The sequence below is a fragment of the Mus musculus genome, chromosome 13 (genome assembly GCF_000001635.26).
Source record: "Mus musculus strain C57BL/6J chromosome 13, GRCm38.p6 C57BL/6J".
Classification (NCBI taxonomy): Eukaryota; Metazoa; Chordata; class Mammalia; order Rodentia; family Muridae; genus Mus; species Mus musculus.
In genome coordinates this window covers 108,037,626-108,051,840 of record NC_000079.6, presented here as the reverse complement: position 1 = coordinate 108,051,840, position 14,215 = coordinate 108,037,626, and the positions used below count along the sequence as shown (strand labels likewise).

The 14,215-nt window shown below is 41.1% G+C and overlaps 1 protein-coding gene and 1 long non-coding RNA gene across 4 annotated transcripts in view; one reads left to right on the top strand and one right to left on the bottom strand.

Annotated features, from left to right (window-relative positions):
* Positions 1–2,694: 2,694 nt before the first annotated feature.
* Positions 2,695–7,367, bottom strand: Smim15 (small integral membrane protein 15). Its single transcript, NM_001048250.2, has 3 exons — positions 7,355–7,367; positions 5,273–5,416; positions 2,695–4,401 (listed from the first exon to the last, which is right to left on the bottom strand). Exon 3 carries the CDS (start codon positions 4,377–4,379, stop codon positions 4,155–4,157), a length of 225 nt encoding a protein of 74 aa, NP_001041715.1. The 5' UTR covers positions 4,380–4,401; positions 5,273–5,416; positions 7,355–7,367; the 3' UTR covers positions 2,695–4,154.
* A 1-nt stretch (position 7,368) lies between these two features.
* Positions 7,369–14,215, top strand: part of Gm41055 — a 28,801-nt gene continuing 21,954 nt past the window's right edge. The window contains exon 1 of one of the 3 annotated variants that reach the window (XR_003950674.1): positions 7,369–7,635. This is a non-coding gene — a long non-coding RNA (predicted gene, 41055). The remainder of the gene's footprint in view (positions 7,636–14,215) is intronic. The other 2 variants (XR_003950673.1, XR_003950675.1) reach the window with 2 other exon arrangements.

Genomic DNA, 14,215 nt, shown 5'->3' with positions numbered 1-14,215 from the left:
AGCAGAAGATGGCCTAGTAGGCCATCATTGGGAAGAGAGGCCCCTTGGTCTAGCAAACTTTATATGCCCCAGTACAGGGGAATGCCAGGGCCAAGAAGTGGGAGTGAGTGGGTAGGGGAGCGGGGAGGGGGTATAGGGGACTTTTGGGATAGCATTTGAAATGTAAATGAAGAAAGTATCTAATAAAAAATGGTTTAAAAAAAAAGTTGCACTTTGTACACCACACTGGCTTCAAATCCAGGAATTCACCTGCCTCTGCTGGCACGCCAGACTTCATTTGCCGTTCCACTTTTTAAAAGCCACCTAGCCAACCACAGCCAAACAGTGGATGGAGGTTGGGGACCCTTTATGGAAGAATAGGAGGAAGGATTGTGGGGTGTGAAAGGGACAGGAAGACCAACAGAGTCAACTGACTTGGACCCTTGGGGCTTCAGAGTCTGAACCACTAACCAAAGAACATACACAGGCTGGCCTCCTTCACATCTGTAGCAGATGTACACCTTGGTCTTCAGGTGGGTCCTGAACAACTGGAATGGGGGCTACCCAAAAGCTGTTGCCTGTATGTGGGCTATGGTCTTCTAGCTGAGCTGCCTCGTCTTATTTCAATGAGGGAGGAAGCACCTAGCCTAACAGAGACTTGAAGTGCCAAGGTGGGGAAATACCCACAGGGGTCCACACCTGCTTGGAGGGGAGGTAGGATGGAGGACTAGGGGAGGGGATAAACGGGAGAGGTGTAGTGAGTGGGATATAAAGTGAATAAGAAAAGTTACATTAAAAAAAAAAAAGCCACCCAGCAGTGAAAACACTCAAAGCAGAATTTAAATATTAAATAATATCTTGCCTGCCACGTTTCATTTTTTAATTAGCTGTATTTGAACATTTCAAAATTTATTGTCTTTCAAGGCAGATTTTATACTTATGTTCAAAGGTTAAGGTTAGTCTCAAGAGTGAAAATGCTCATATTAACAAAAGAACGCTATATACCCAAGTACATACTTAAGAACTTGTGCTATGTATGTATGTATGTGGATACTTCTGCAAGGATGGCCTTATTATTGTGCAGATTCCTAAAGCGCAAAACAATGTTTCTGATTCCAGGGTTTAATCATATAACTTAGCTCCACCTATATTTGAAGTATACACACTGAAGTAACTATGTGGACTGAACATGTTATATTTAAGAATACACATGTGTATGTATGTGTGTATGTATATGTATGTATGTATGTATGTATGTATGTATGTAACAAAGAAAAAGAGGCCATGAGTTTGAAAGATGGCAGGCGTTAGGGCTGGGCTGGGCTGGGGTAGGAGAATGGGGAGGTTTGGAAGGAGGAAAGAAAAGTAGGAAGATATGATTATCTCAAACATAAAAAAAAATTTAAGGAAAAATCATTACCATTCTTTTATCAACATTGAAAGCTCCTTTCCTAATTAACCTTGAACTAATTACCACTGTATTGATCTTTTTAGTGCTGTTTCATTAACCACATTATTTAAAATATAATCTCAATTTATTTAAATCATTCTTCAAACTGTTTATATTCTTTGAAAAAAAGGATGAAGAGGCTGGAAGGCAACTGAGATTTCAAGAAATTATGAAGAAACTTGTCCAAGTTCCATTTGCATTTTCAAAACTTTGATATCTTGACCATCTGTTATTGTGTTCCAAAAAAACTGGCCTTAAATATTTATTCCAAACAAGAAGCAATAAACTAAATGACCTATAACCAAATGCAGATATTAAGGCGGCCATCTGAAGTAGGATCACATTTCCTCTATCATTTGGGGAAAATGCTTGCACAGCCTCACAACAGCTTGTTTCTAGCCACAAAAGGGGAAACAACTGCATTTAGTTTTCGGGAATTCAGACATGACAAACGGGCATTTCTTTTAAAAAGTATTCTGGATCACATGGAAGAGTCTTCTAACGACACTACTGCTTCTCAGTGAGAAAAGATGGATTTGGGGAAGAATTCCAAACTTCACAGTGTTTCCTGCTTTATTCTCTCTCACACACACACACACACACATACATCTTCCCCAATAGTTTAAATGTCTGTTGATCTCATGGATACAAAGTCTCCAATGTTGAAGAAATAATAGCTTAAATACAAAATTGTCACATTAGGACATTAAGGTATATTAAGAAACCAGACTTTTAGTTACATACCTTTAAATTATTGAAACCTCTTCTTTACTGAGAATTATTGTATCTTTTGCTTCACTATTTGGACTCCACACTAAAATGTGGCCATAAACAAAATATACTAAAACTTTCTGTGAAATGAGTGACATCCAAACTGTGGCTTCTGAAGATCTATGGAGACCAGTGGTTCTTTATAAGCAAGTTTTTTTTTAATTCTGATGATACAATACCTTATTACATAAATATAATACAACCGAGATCACCTGACTGTCTTAAGTGAATACTGAATTCTTTTAGTGCTTAGAGCTGAAGATGGGACTAACCAGGAGCTAATAACCTAAAGAAAACAGCTGGTCCATCAGCGTTCTCAGGGGTCCTTGACTTCTTTTGAGAAACTGTCCTAATTCTAGAACATTTAGATATGACTGAAATTCGTAATCTTTTTGAAACATTAACTTGGATGACATATGTAATTTAAACGAATACTCCTCCCACCAAAAGACAAAAACTCAGGACCTCTTTATAAAAAGGTATCAAATTTATTTCAATATTTAGTTTCATTTTTATTAAGACTTAACAATTATTCTAACTTAAAATTATCAGAGATGCAGAAAACAGTAATAAGCACTTCAATACTGCAGTGAATGTTGCTCGACAATGCATTTAGAAAAGCCATGATTAATTTCTCATGTGTGTATTACCACTCACTGGAAGGTGCCCAGCTTGTACTGCCATTTTATTGCAGTCCCTGCAACCACTGTTATACCCATGAAATCATGTTCCCAAATTTAAACCCTTACTGGCTTAAATTATGAAGTCTGACTTCATAAATTTGAAATTCTGATTTTTACTTTGAACCTATATTAAGTAAAGAGTAACAGGACATCACTACTATATTGGTTATAAACAATAAAAACAAAAGTAGTGTCTATGTAATCAGCTAATTATCCGGTGACATTTAACAAGTTTACATTTAAAACAGAACCCAAGGTGTCACCAGCACAAGGCATCTGCACTGCTGGCTCTACAGCATGTTACTCTGCAACACATTGAAGCAAATGGCAGTGTTCAAAGTACAAAACCTATTCTATCCAGTACATGGTATTGAACATGGTCAAGGCAATAAGAATCCTATATAAAGTTATGTTTTACAATGCAGTATCTTGATAATTACTAGCTGTGTTAAAAGCTAACGTCAGAAGAATGAAAATAGCCATACTCATTAATAAAATTTTCCTTTGAGAAAGTAATGCTTCCATTCCAAAAAAATAAGCAGTAACAATTTTGAAAAAGTGATTAATATACTGTATCTCTTTTCAGCCAACGTAAACCTCACTTCCGGTTAATTCTTTTACATTCCTAATATCCTCTGTCTAGAACTGAACCCCATTTAAACTACCATATTCTAAAACCATTTTCTCATCATTTTTCACTTGAATACTTTAAGCTCCAAAATGGCAAATGAGTGTCAGTTTAAAGAATTTTTACTACAGGTTGAACAGACAGAAATGCTTGGGGCTTGGAGTGTTTTAATTTTTTCCCAGACTTTAAAGTATTTCATAATACCTTGAGGATGGGATCCAATTCTGAACACAAGGTCCGCTTATATTTCTCATGGCTTGAAGATAACTTGATGTATTTTTAGTGCACCTGTATTTTGACTGCAACCCATCCCGAAGTGGGCTGTGGGCTTTTCCGCTCTTGGCATCATGTCTGAGCACAGGTGTTAGGTTTTACAGTGCTTCTGAGCTTTGAATTTTCACATTAGGTATGCTCCACCTGTATGATAAATGCTAACTTAAATACTTGCCAGTAGATACCAACAAACTTTTATTTCCAAGCCTAAAAGTTACTATAGTATTGAGGTCAGAACATGACTCTTCTGTACGGTCAGATTAATTCACTAAATAATACTATCAGGAACAGCCTGGAAATTTCGTGAGAGTCCTTCCAAAGCTGCAGGTTTTCCAGAGTGGTTTTCTCTGGCTACAGTCTGTGCGCCCCTTCAATCCTTCTTTAGTCGTTTAGCTTTTGCGATGTTTTCTTGCCGTTTTTGTTTCTTCTTTTGCTCCTTCTCTCTGGCTTCAATCATCTTGGCCAACTTCCAGGACAGTACAGCACTAGCTAGGAACAGTGGTGTGAGCGCCAAGATAACTGTGGTAAGGAAGCCATATGGGTCCTTTGCAGCCCACTCCACAACATACTCAGCCCAAGCCTTTATGTCAAGCATCTTTGCAGCAAGCAGGAAGCAGCTTGGAGAATGAAGGGAGGGGGGAAAGAAGAAAAAAACAAAACAAAAAAGAAGACTATATGGTTACTCAAATCCTGAAAGTTAGAACACATCCAATTTAATCAGAATTCCATTATCGCATAGTTTTGTTTTTTCAGTATTAATTAGTAGCATTTCAATAAAGATTAGCATCTCCATTTAGGAAAAAAATAGTTCAAATCGAACAACACAGATCATTTCTAGAAAGTAAAGACCAATTTATAGAAGGTAAGGCCCACTTGAACTGTGTCCTATGGGCATCCTCCATGCCTCTAATTCTCAGGACAAACCGTGCAGGAGCAGACAAACAAAGAGCTTGACTTCCACCGGCTCAATTCAGGAAAGGGCTGAAGCCGGCCGTTGCTGACACACCATCAGTACTGCTAAGTGCTAATTAACCAAAGTACAAATCAGACTCCTTGTCTGACATCTCGGCCAGACCATAAAAAGTCCTCCCAGAGAAAGAGAAGTAGGTGTTTATTTTTGGAACATAGGTTAAGGAAACCATGATGCTTAAAAAAAAAAACAAAAAAATCCACATTCATACATCCGGGGGAAAAAAAGATTGCTAAGTTATGGGCTTTCAAATTTGACAGCTCTACCAAAAAAAAAAAAAAAAAAAAAAAGAGAAATGCGTCCACACGGTAAGTGTGCATCTTGGTCTTTTTTGAGTTGGTAACAGAGGATCACCTGGTAAAATATGGTGAGGACTTGAGTGGCATTTCCTATATTGTTCCTGTTTCTAGCAACCTGTTTCAATTACAGGTTGAATTACAATGCCAGCATTTAGGGAAGGTTTGTGTGTATTTACAGCCACCTAAAGTCTCAAGCTAAGATTTTTAAAAACCATTTACCTTATGTTAGAGTAGTGACCTCTAATTTTCCCCTGGGACTATCAGTGAGTCAGTCAGAATTCAGACGATTGTTGGTTATGTCTTCTTCAGTCTGACCATACGATGTGGAGGGGGTTAAATTCTATATACATATACATGGATGAGCTAGAAAAGAAGACAATCAAGTCATAACTATTGTAAGATAGTTGCAGGATATTTTGATCACACTGTGAACCCCAAGATTGTGCTGTAGTGTGCCCTCCCCGCTCCTTAGCACACACCTTTGGTCCCTCTGCCTGGAATGCAGACACGCCCTTAGTATACAACCTTTAATCCCAAACAAGGTAAAGTTAGTTTGTAGAAGGAAGCACCATATTTGAAAGTGATGTCAAAGTGATGAATCAGAGAAAGATTTGATACAGGATATGCCCAGCCCTCAAAAGAGGAAAGAGGAAAAAGAGGCTAGTTAAGAGAGCAGCACAGAGAAAGAAGAAAGGAGAAGGCAGTTTTACCAGGAGAGTTTTACAGAGACAGGCTGGAGAGAGAGAACAAGCTAGACACAGGTGAAGACAATGAGCCAGAGGATGAGAAGCCAGAAGAGCAGAACACATTGCTAGAGTCTGAGGTCAAGCAGAGCAATTCAGAAGAGGAGAAAGAGAAGCCAGATTGAATCAGTCAACTTGGCGAGGAGTTTGAGCTAGAACAGCTAGCTGAGTAAGTGAGTTAGCCAGCACACAGGAAGAACAAGAAAGGATGCGCTTTTCAGCAATAAGTCTCAGAAGCTGAAAACACTCTAGGCCTAGATAAGATTGTGTGGAGGCTAGAAGCTTCCGGGACTAGGCCTGGGTTAGCAGACTGAGCAGTAAGCCTCAAAGATGACAATTACAACAGGAGAATAAAAGATACCTTTACAGTAAGATTAGAAATGGAAAAAAAAAAAAAAAAAAAAAAAAAACCTCTAAATTCTCCTCTAAACACAAACAAGTAAAAACATCTTTCTATAATAGTATAGCCTCTTAACACCTATTTCTCCCTAAATTACAACTGCAAATGTCCCAAAATAAGAGTTCTAATTCGTAGAAGCCAAGTATTCTACGTAAATTATTTGAGTACTAAAGTTTTGTCTGAATAATAATGACTTTCACTAACATAAAAAAAATCAAGCTGGCTGGCTGACATGTTACAGGTACCATACCCATAAAGATTTTTAATCTTTGCGTCTACTGTTGGGGATCCAACCCAAAGCCTAGTAGAGCACAGTAGACAGATGCTCCACCGCTGACCAACCAAGAATTTAAACTGCTTGTACTTAAGAATCCTCATTTATTCGTTGGATTGGGTACATCGTTACAAAGTCAAACACTATGCTTTGCTCTTTAAAGGTTTTGTGGTCTGTAGTTCAATTAATGTACCTTACAAGAAAATAAAGAATTACCAAAATAATTATGGTACCCACAACCCGTCACATCAAGAAAACTATCACTGGATTTAACTTCCATGTCCCCATGCTATCTCCGTATTTGTATCAGAAACCATGCCCCTACTTTCAGCACATTAAACTTTCTGGAGACGTTAACCATCCAGTCCCTTGTCGCTACGCCCTCGCCCAGTTGTAACCAGTTTGCAGGAAGGTCCAAGAAAGATCGATCTTTCTCGAGTCCAGTAACGAACTAAATACAAGTCTGCGAAATCCGCCCAACTTTGCAAATAAGACTAGCGCGACTTGATGACTAGGCTATGGCAAAGTTACGGTCCACAGGCCACACATCTCGAGAGCACCTCAGTCTCGCACCAAAACATCCTCGCCTTACTTTCAGGCACATTCCTTCACCTCACAAAGCCTAGGGGACCCGGAGCTGCACCAGGCGTCTCTAGACTTACAGCTTCTCTCCTAACTTTCCCCGCTTAGCATTCTCCTTGCCCCGGGCCATGTCCACGGCCATCAGTCGGCCTCACCGGCTAAGGACGCCGCCCCGCCGAGCGAAGCCGGGCAGGACCCGCGGTCAGGAGCTCAGAGAGCCGGGAGAGCCCGGCCACACGCTCAGCTTAGGCTACAGCAAGCCACCGCAGCCCTAGGGGATCCCCGCTCCCATTCCCACTCACCGCCAGGCAGGAAAGTGGAAAGCGGAAGCCGCTCCGCTCAGGTCCCGCCCGAAGGCGGGGCGGGGCGGGGCGGGATGAGGAAGTGGCGGGCGGGTTTCCGGCGGCGCAATGTCTAGAGCCATAGCGGGAGGGCGGGGAGGGGCGGCGCGGCGAGGCGAGGCGAGGCGCGGAGGCTTCGTGTCCGCGGTCGGGGATGCTGCCGCGCGCCGCTTCGTGTGCGCTGCAGGTGGGGCATCGTGGCCTCGCGTCCTGCGTGGGACGCCGGCGAGGAGACGGAGTGGGTGAGGAGTTCGTCCAGGGGACTCTCAGCCCAGAGAGCCGCAGCTAGACACGAGGGGGACCCCGCAGTCTCCTTAGAGCCTTCTCGAGGCCGTGGAAGGACTGGCGTGTTCCCTAACTCGCCCCTCACTCATGCTGTAGAGTTGAACAATAGTTAAATATTTAAAGATTTGGCCAAGCAGCAGCCCGGCTGGGATGTGTCCAGTGAACCTTGGTAGCAGGGGGAAATGCTGCCACGCTGTGGGAAAGAGGTTCCGTTGTTTGTTTTTCATTTAAGAGCCTAACTTACTTCACAAAGGAATGGTCGATACTTGCCCCAAAGTAAACTGTCAATAATTAAACTGTCAGGGCATAGAGATCGCAATACATAAATAAAGGACTTCAAAAAGTCAACAAGCAGAAAGGGGTGCGTTAAATGGGTCTCCTAATCTACAGGGACGGAAAGATTAGCTCTGGTTTGGTTGGTGCTCAAATTTTGTGATTGCTTGCCTGAACTACTTGCTCTGTTTGACTGCCTCTGGCGAATGTTGCAAGACCTCCTCGCTGTTGTGTGCCAAATAAAGCAAGTTTTTATTCCTGAGAGACTGTGAGCGTTCCCTTTGAGGAGCAAGCCGAGACATGTATGAGTAGTTAGAGTATAACAACAGTAACCATTATTTACCAAGGAGCAGACTTTGGCAGCTAATCTAAGGATCTAAAATACTGCTACCCGGGTATATGCTAATGGCTGCATATTGTAATGGCAGCCGTGGTTTTCTTATTCTTGTGTGAAAGCCTGAAGGATTGCTTAAAACCTGTACAAACAAGCGTACCCATAACCGGCTTGTATCCATAACCGGCTTGTATCCGTGACATGTTCACTTCAGTAGATGGTTCCTCACAAGTTCTGCCTCCCAGTGTGTTGCTCTGTTTTATCTCTAAAGGACCCAGGGTCCCCGCAAGTCTTGGGAATAAAAGGAAGCAGTACCGTAAGGAAGGAACTGAGGAGGGGGTGCACCAGCCTAATCGTGCACAGTACACACACTTACAACGGAGAGAAAGAAAGCAGCAAGCTTCTTTGGCTATTGGAGACCTAGCCTTCACACTCAGATTTTAGGGCTCTCTCTTCTGGTGTATTAGGCAGGCCTGTGCAAGCCCAAGAACAGCATAGAGGTTGCCATGGAGGACAGCCTTACTGGGGCCTGCATTACCTTAACCAAAGATGATAAGTAAGATAGGCTCCCAAACCATGGGCTGACTGTTCCATGGCGAGGTCAGCTTTCTAGTCTCTGTACTGATGCCCCTACAGCACTCATTCTCTCTGAGCCTTTTCCTCCCGTATATCTAGAGGGCATTCTAGTTGACCTCTGATCATTCGGGCCCCTTCAGATCAGTAAATTAGTGTATCTGGCCAGTCCCCTAGCTCTTTATCCTTTCTGGGAGAGGGAGTAGTCACGGGTTTGTTTGAAAGACTCTTGCTATGTAGCCCAGACTCTACCTGAGCTCTGGGTCATTGTGGTCCACTCTCTTAAGTAATGGGATGGTGGGCGGTCACCACCACCGTTGTCTTAACTTGGATTTTATTCTCCCAAATGTCCCAAATGCATTATGAGATAACAACTAATACGTTCTGCCTTGTTCTTAAGAAGCAGATTTTAGCCAGGTGTAACCCCGAGACTTGAGAGGTGAAGACAGGAAGATGAACAACCTTGGTAGGCGTACAGTGAGTTTGAACCATTCTGGGCTACTTGAGACCCTGTCTCAGAGAAGAGGTAGGGTGTTAAGGTAGTTCCCATGGAGAGCAGACTAGGAAAAGCTGTGTGTGCAGGATTAAAGCAGCCCACATAGCAGCTCTGAAGCCAAGGAACAGCTGCACAATATTTGTTATTGCACAAAGCCTTTAAAAAATTGTTCGTTTGCTTTTCTCTTGTAAGGTAATTCCTGGTAGACTTGTCATTCCTTAGTTTCTAAAGTCTTTTTTTTTTTTAATGTTTGTAAGTACAAAGTTAAGTCTCACTCTAACCATGTGTCAATGAAAGGCATGTACCCTGAATAAGATTCTGTTGTTGTAATAATGTTATTTGCTCTGATTAAAAGATGCTGAAAGGTCTCTCACCTGTACTTGGCCTTATTTCCTTCCCTCCAGTAACCCTGTACATATGTAACTTCTTTTGATGGAATTGGGTTTTATCCCTGAATTTTATTTCATAACCTTATTTAAATATCAGTTGAGTACTTTCTGTGTACCCAGTACTGAAGTCAGTGCCTCTCAAATACTGTCACTAATCCCGAACTAAATCACCCATCAAAAGTTCATGTTCTTATACAGGTTTTCCAGTTTAACAACAGAAGACTTAAAAAGTAAAGCAGGATTCTAAACTTATTTTATCAAAATCTCTGCTCACTCCAGTCTTGGCAGAAATGTTTTCTCTTTTCTCCCCTCCCCCTCACCCCCGGCCCCCAAAGTGGAGTTATGTTTTTAGAGTCTGTCACTGCTGACAAAAACTAAAATCCCCGACTTGCCTAGTGTCCAGGTGGTGGCAGCATGTCTCAGAGCTAGCGTGCTGGGGAAGGCGTTTCCAGCCGTGCTGGTTGGCTGCTTGTGTGAACGTGCATAACCTGCCTCTGTGCAGAGCTCTCACTTCTCCATTTATCGACCCATCAGTGATTCATCCCACTATAGCCTCCTCTTCTGGTAGATTACACTTCGGGAGTTTCTCTTCAGCTTCTTTTATCTATGAAGTGTCTATCAGACTCTTTCTAGAAAACTCATTAGGGCCTATCAGGCCAGACAGTGTTATTTCAGTTGTTATTTTTAACCAACATTTGGTATTATTGGGCAGTACTGAAAGTATCAATATTAGCTAATACTACTAAGAAACGTCTGCTTAAATTAAAGGCATGTGTCTTACACTCACAGACTCATCGGTGTAGGAGCTTAGGAAAAACAATTAGTACTCAAAAGAGTAAGAAACTCAACAGGGAGTAATGCAAGATTATCATTTCTGGGGCTAAAGAGACAGAGGGTAAAGACGCTGGCAATCAAGGCTGAATTCCATCCCCAGAGCCCGACTCATGGAAGGTCAGACACACACACACACACACACACACACAGAGATGGCTTTTGTTTTTGTTGATGACTTCTTGGGAGTTTGCTTTTATGCCTTTGCAGAGCTAATGCCTATGAAGGGGGCTGGCAAACAATTGCTGCCTTCCCACCCGAGTCCTCCACAGCCACCACTGCTCTGCTTGCACGGCTCTTCAGTCTGGGTTTACTGGCTTCTTGTCTCTCCTAGACAGTAACCTAGACAGTTTTTTAGAATGTAAACCCCAGGATTAGTTGCCTCAAAAGTATGAACATCACTGTATCATTGTTGCAGTACTGGGCTGAACCCAGGTGTGTGGCACATGCCACCCAAGTGCCTAGTCCTGTCCTGTGTGTGACCTACATCCTTTTGCCCTTTGTCATTTAATGTCTTTGTTAGTTTGTTTGAAACAAGGGATTTCAGTTGTTGTTCTATTGATGTGGAGAGAAACCGAGACCAAGGAAGCTTACAAAAGGAAGCAGTCGATGGGGAGCTTGCTTGCTGGGTGAGAGGGTTACTCCACCATCAGCATAGCAGGGACCTGGAGAAGTAGCTGAAAGCTCACATCTAAATCACAAGCAGAGAATAAGCTAGACTGGGCGTGGCACACTTCTAATTCCTTACTAAACAGCCCATCCTCTGGAAACCAAGTATTTAAACATATGATCCTATGGGTGCCAGTCTCATTGAAACCACAGTGTATTGCTAAGTTGGCCAGTCTAGTCTTGAACTTGCTATGGTTTTAAATAGTAGATTTCAGGGTATAGTGTTACTCAAATACCTGTTAGGGTTGGAACAAATTAAGTAAATTAAGTCCTGGGTGTTTGTGAAGCTTTTGTTAAGTGCTGAGGGTTGGAAGATTTTGACAGCGATAAAGGTGCCTGGGAAGGGATGTTAGTGTCAAACTTAATAAAGCTGTTTGTAGATCAATACATACATCGTGGTTATAGCCCATTAATGAACGAAGTTTATGTAGTGCTTTCCAAGTATGTAAAATTATCTACAGGAAGGAAGGTCGTGATTCATCATTTTCACTGATAAGATAAAAAGAATTAGTTCTACACGATAGGTGCTAAAACTTAAGATAAGAGCAGCTGGACTACAGATCTAACTAGAGATACTGAAAACGGGATAAGGATGTATATGCAGACTAGATGCCCTTTCGAGATATGTTTTAGCCTTACATTCCCGGTGCAGACTGCAAGAGGAGCAGAGTAGATAGCAGGAGCCATCCTCGGTCCTTTGCCTGCCAGGGCTATTTCCATACAGTTTTGAGCCAGTTGGAGGAGGCACGTGCTTGTTTTATCTTTTTCAGTCAGTGCGTGTGGCTGTATGTTACTGATTTGGGTCATTTTTAGGCTTTTGTTCACATAATGCTGAAAATTGGATGCCTGCTGTTTTTAACACTGCTCATAATTCTTAATTTCCAGAATGCCCTGCATATGCACAGGCGGCCAACAAATGTCCTGTAGTTGGAGGACGCCCTTTCGAATGAGGAAAATGCTCTAGTAAATTCCTGCAAAGCTCTGGGCTGTGTAATCCTGTTAAAGTTTGAGAGGCCTCTTGGACTTTCTTCCCGAGTCTCGATGCTCAGATGTCAGTCCTGTCTCTTAGATGAGTCAGCTGGCTGCTATGTCAAGATGCCCTTTGTTTCTCTGCTGGATTTTTCTAGTCACCAAACAGAAGTTACTCGCCCATTGAGAAAAGCAATCCATGTATTAGATTCACACTTTGGTGTGAAGTCTTCCTTGACAAAATTGGCCCAGCACCACCACCTTCACCACATCGCTTTTTAACTTTAAGCTTCTGCATATAAGCTTGTGGCTTAAATAGCAGTTTTTAAAAATAGTTATGTTTCCTAAATGATGCTATCAAGAACATTTTAAAGTCCCATTTAAAGACTTTTGTGAAATGTGATTATGAGAAAGGTTTTTCAAAACTACTCTTTGATAGAATTGTGTCTTGTTGATTTGACTGTCAAGAAACTTTGAGCCAAATTTGAAATTCATGTTGATCATCCACCCTAACTTCATATGTCCTAAGCATACACTATACCAGCAGACAACACACCAAACCTCTACATTTCTTTAGATTATTTCTTCCTAGGGTAGGTATCCTACATAACATTTGTTCACCCTAAGTCCTTTGTTAAGGGGTAGGGGTACAGGTTACCTTTAAGTGGAGTGTGAAATTCCACACTTTACAGAAACCCCTGATGTGTAACAACTACTTATTTGCTATTCAAACTCTTGCACTCACTTTTTTTTATCTTGTATTATAACCATTAAGAACCACTTCTTCAAATTCAGAACTAAAGAAAGGAGGAAATCAAAATTGCTTCCTAAGGTCTAATTCTAAAAGCCAGTCTGTGTCCTTAGGACCACTGCCCCCTATCCCCACCACCAGTATAAAGTATATATTTGGAATCTAGCTTTTAAAAGTAAAGAAACATTGAAAATGCCAGGCTATAAATAAAGCTTGCTAGGCCGTTACTTACAAACATCCTGGTTCCAACATTCCTCCCTTCATTGTCTTACTCACATTTGATGCTTTGGTATCTCCCAACTTAAGAAGGGAAACGGTCTGAATTCAGACGCTCCATTTGGATTTTTGTGTGCCCTTTTAGCCCCTTAGAAGTAATACTATGATTTTTCCAGAGGCTGTGAATTTGGAATTTTCAATTTTTTAAATTTTCAACTTTTAATTTTCCATTTTACTTTTAACATTAGTTTTCTACTGTATTACACATAATACACAATATCTACCTTCAGACGGATCTGTATTCTTGAAATTATCTTTTCACGTCTGCCTTTGAATATAAGAATACATTACAATGGTAGGATTATATTGTTAATGAACATAGACGCTTAAGTATCTGATTTAATATTTCAGTTTATTTTTATTCTCTTGTGGAAGAAGGAAATCTAATTTTTCTGTACCTTGGTTCTGATATCCATAAAAAATAGCAATGCCTATTTTCTGTAAAATAATGACTACACATGAACTCCTTTTCCAATTAAGTATACTGCAGTCCATTGTATATGTGTGTGTGTGTGTGTGTGTGTGTGTGTGTGTGTGTTGATTATTGGATGCTTACAGTGATCATTAAGAGGTTAGTGTCACTAAGGTCTTCATGTAAGCCTGTATTTGCCTATAAACCTAATACTTGTCAGGGGTGGGGGCACATGATCAGGAGTACAAGGCTATGTGAGGCTCCAGCTCAAAACAGAAAAGTCCTATCAATACATATTTATCACAGCCCAAGTGAAAAAAGCATCTCTGAAAAAAAATGATAGAAAGTTATTTCTAACACTATTAAGAAAATGATAAAAATTAAATGAGTTTTTTATGCTTTGTGCTACAGTAAGATTTCAAAGAATGTAGAAGAAAATGAATTTTTATGGGTTCATATTCAAATTTTTGCTCCCTAGAAAATATGAATGCTTAGCCACCATTTTCTGACCATCTTACTCTATAAGCAATCCAGGAAATACTCTTTCTTGCATCTGTTTTCCAA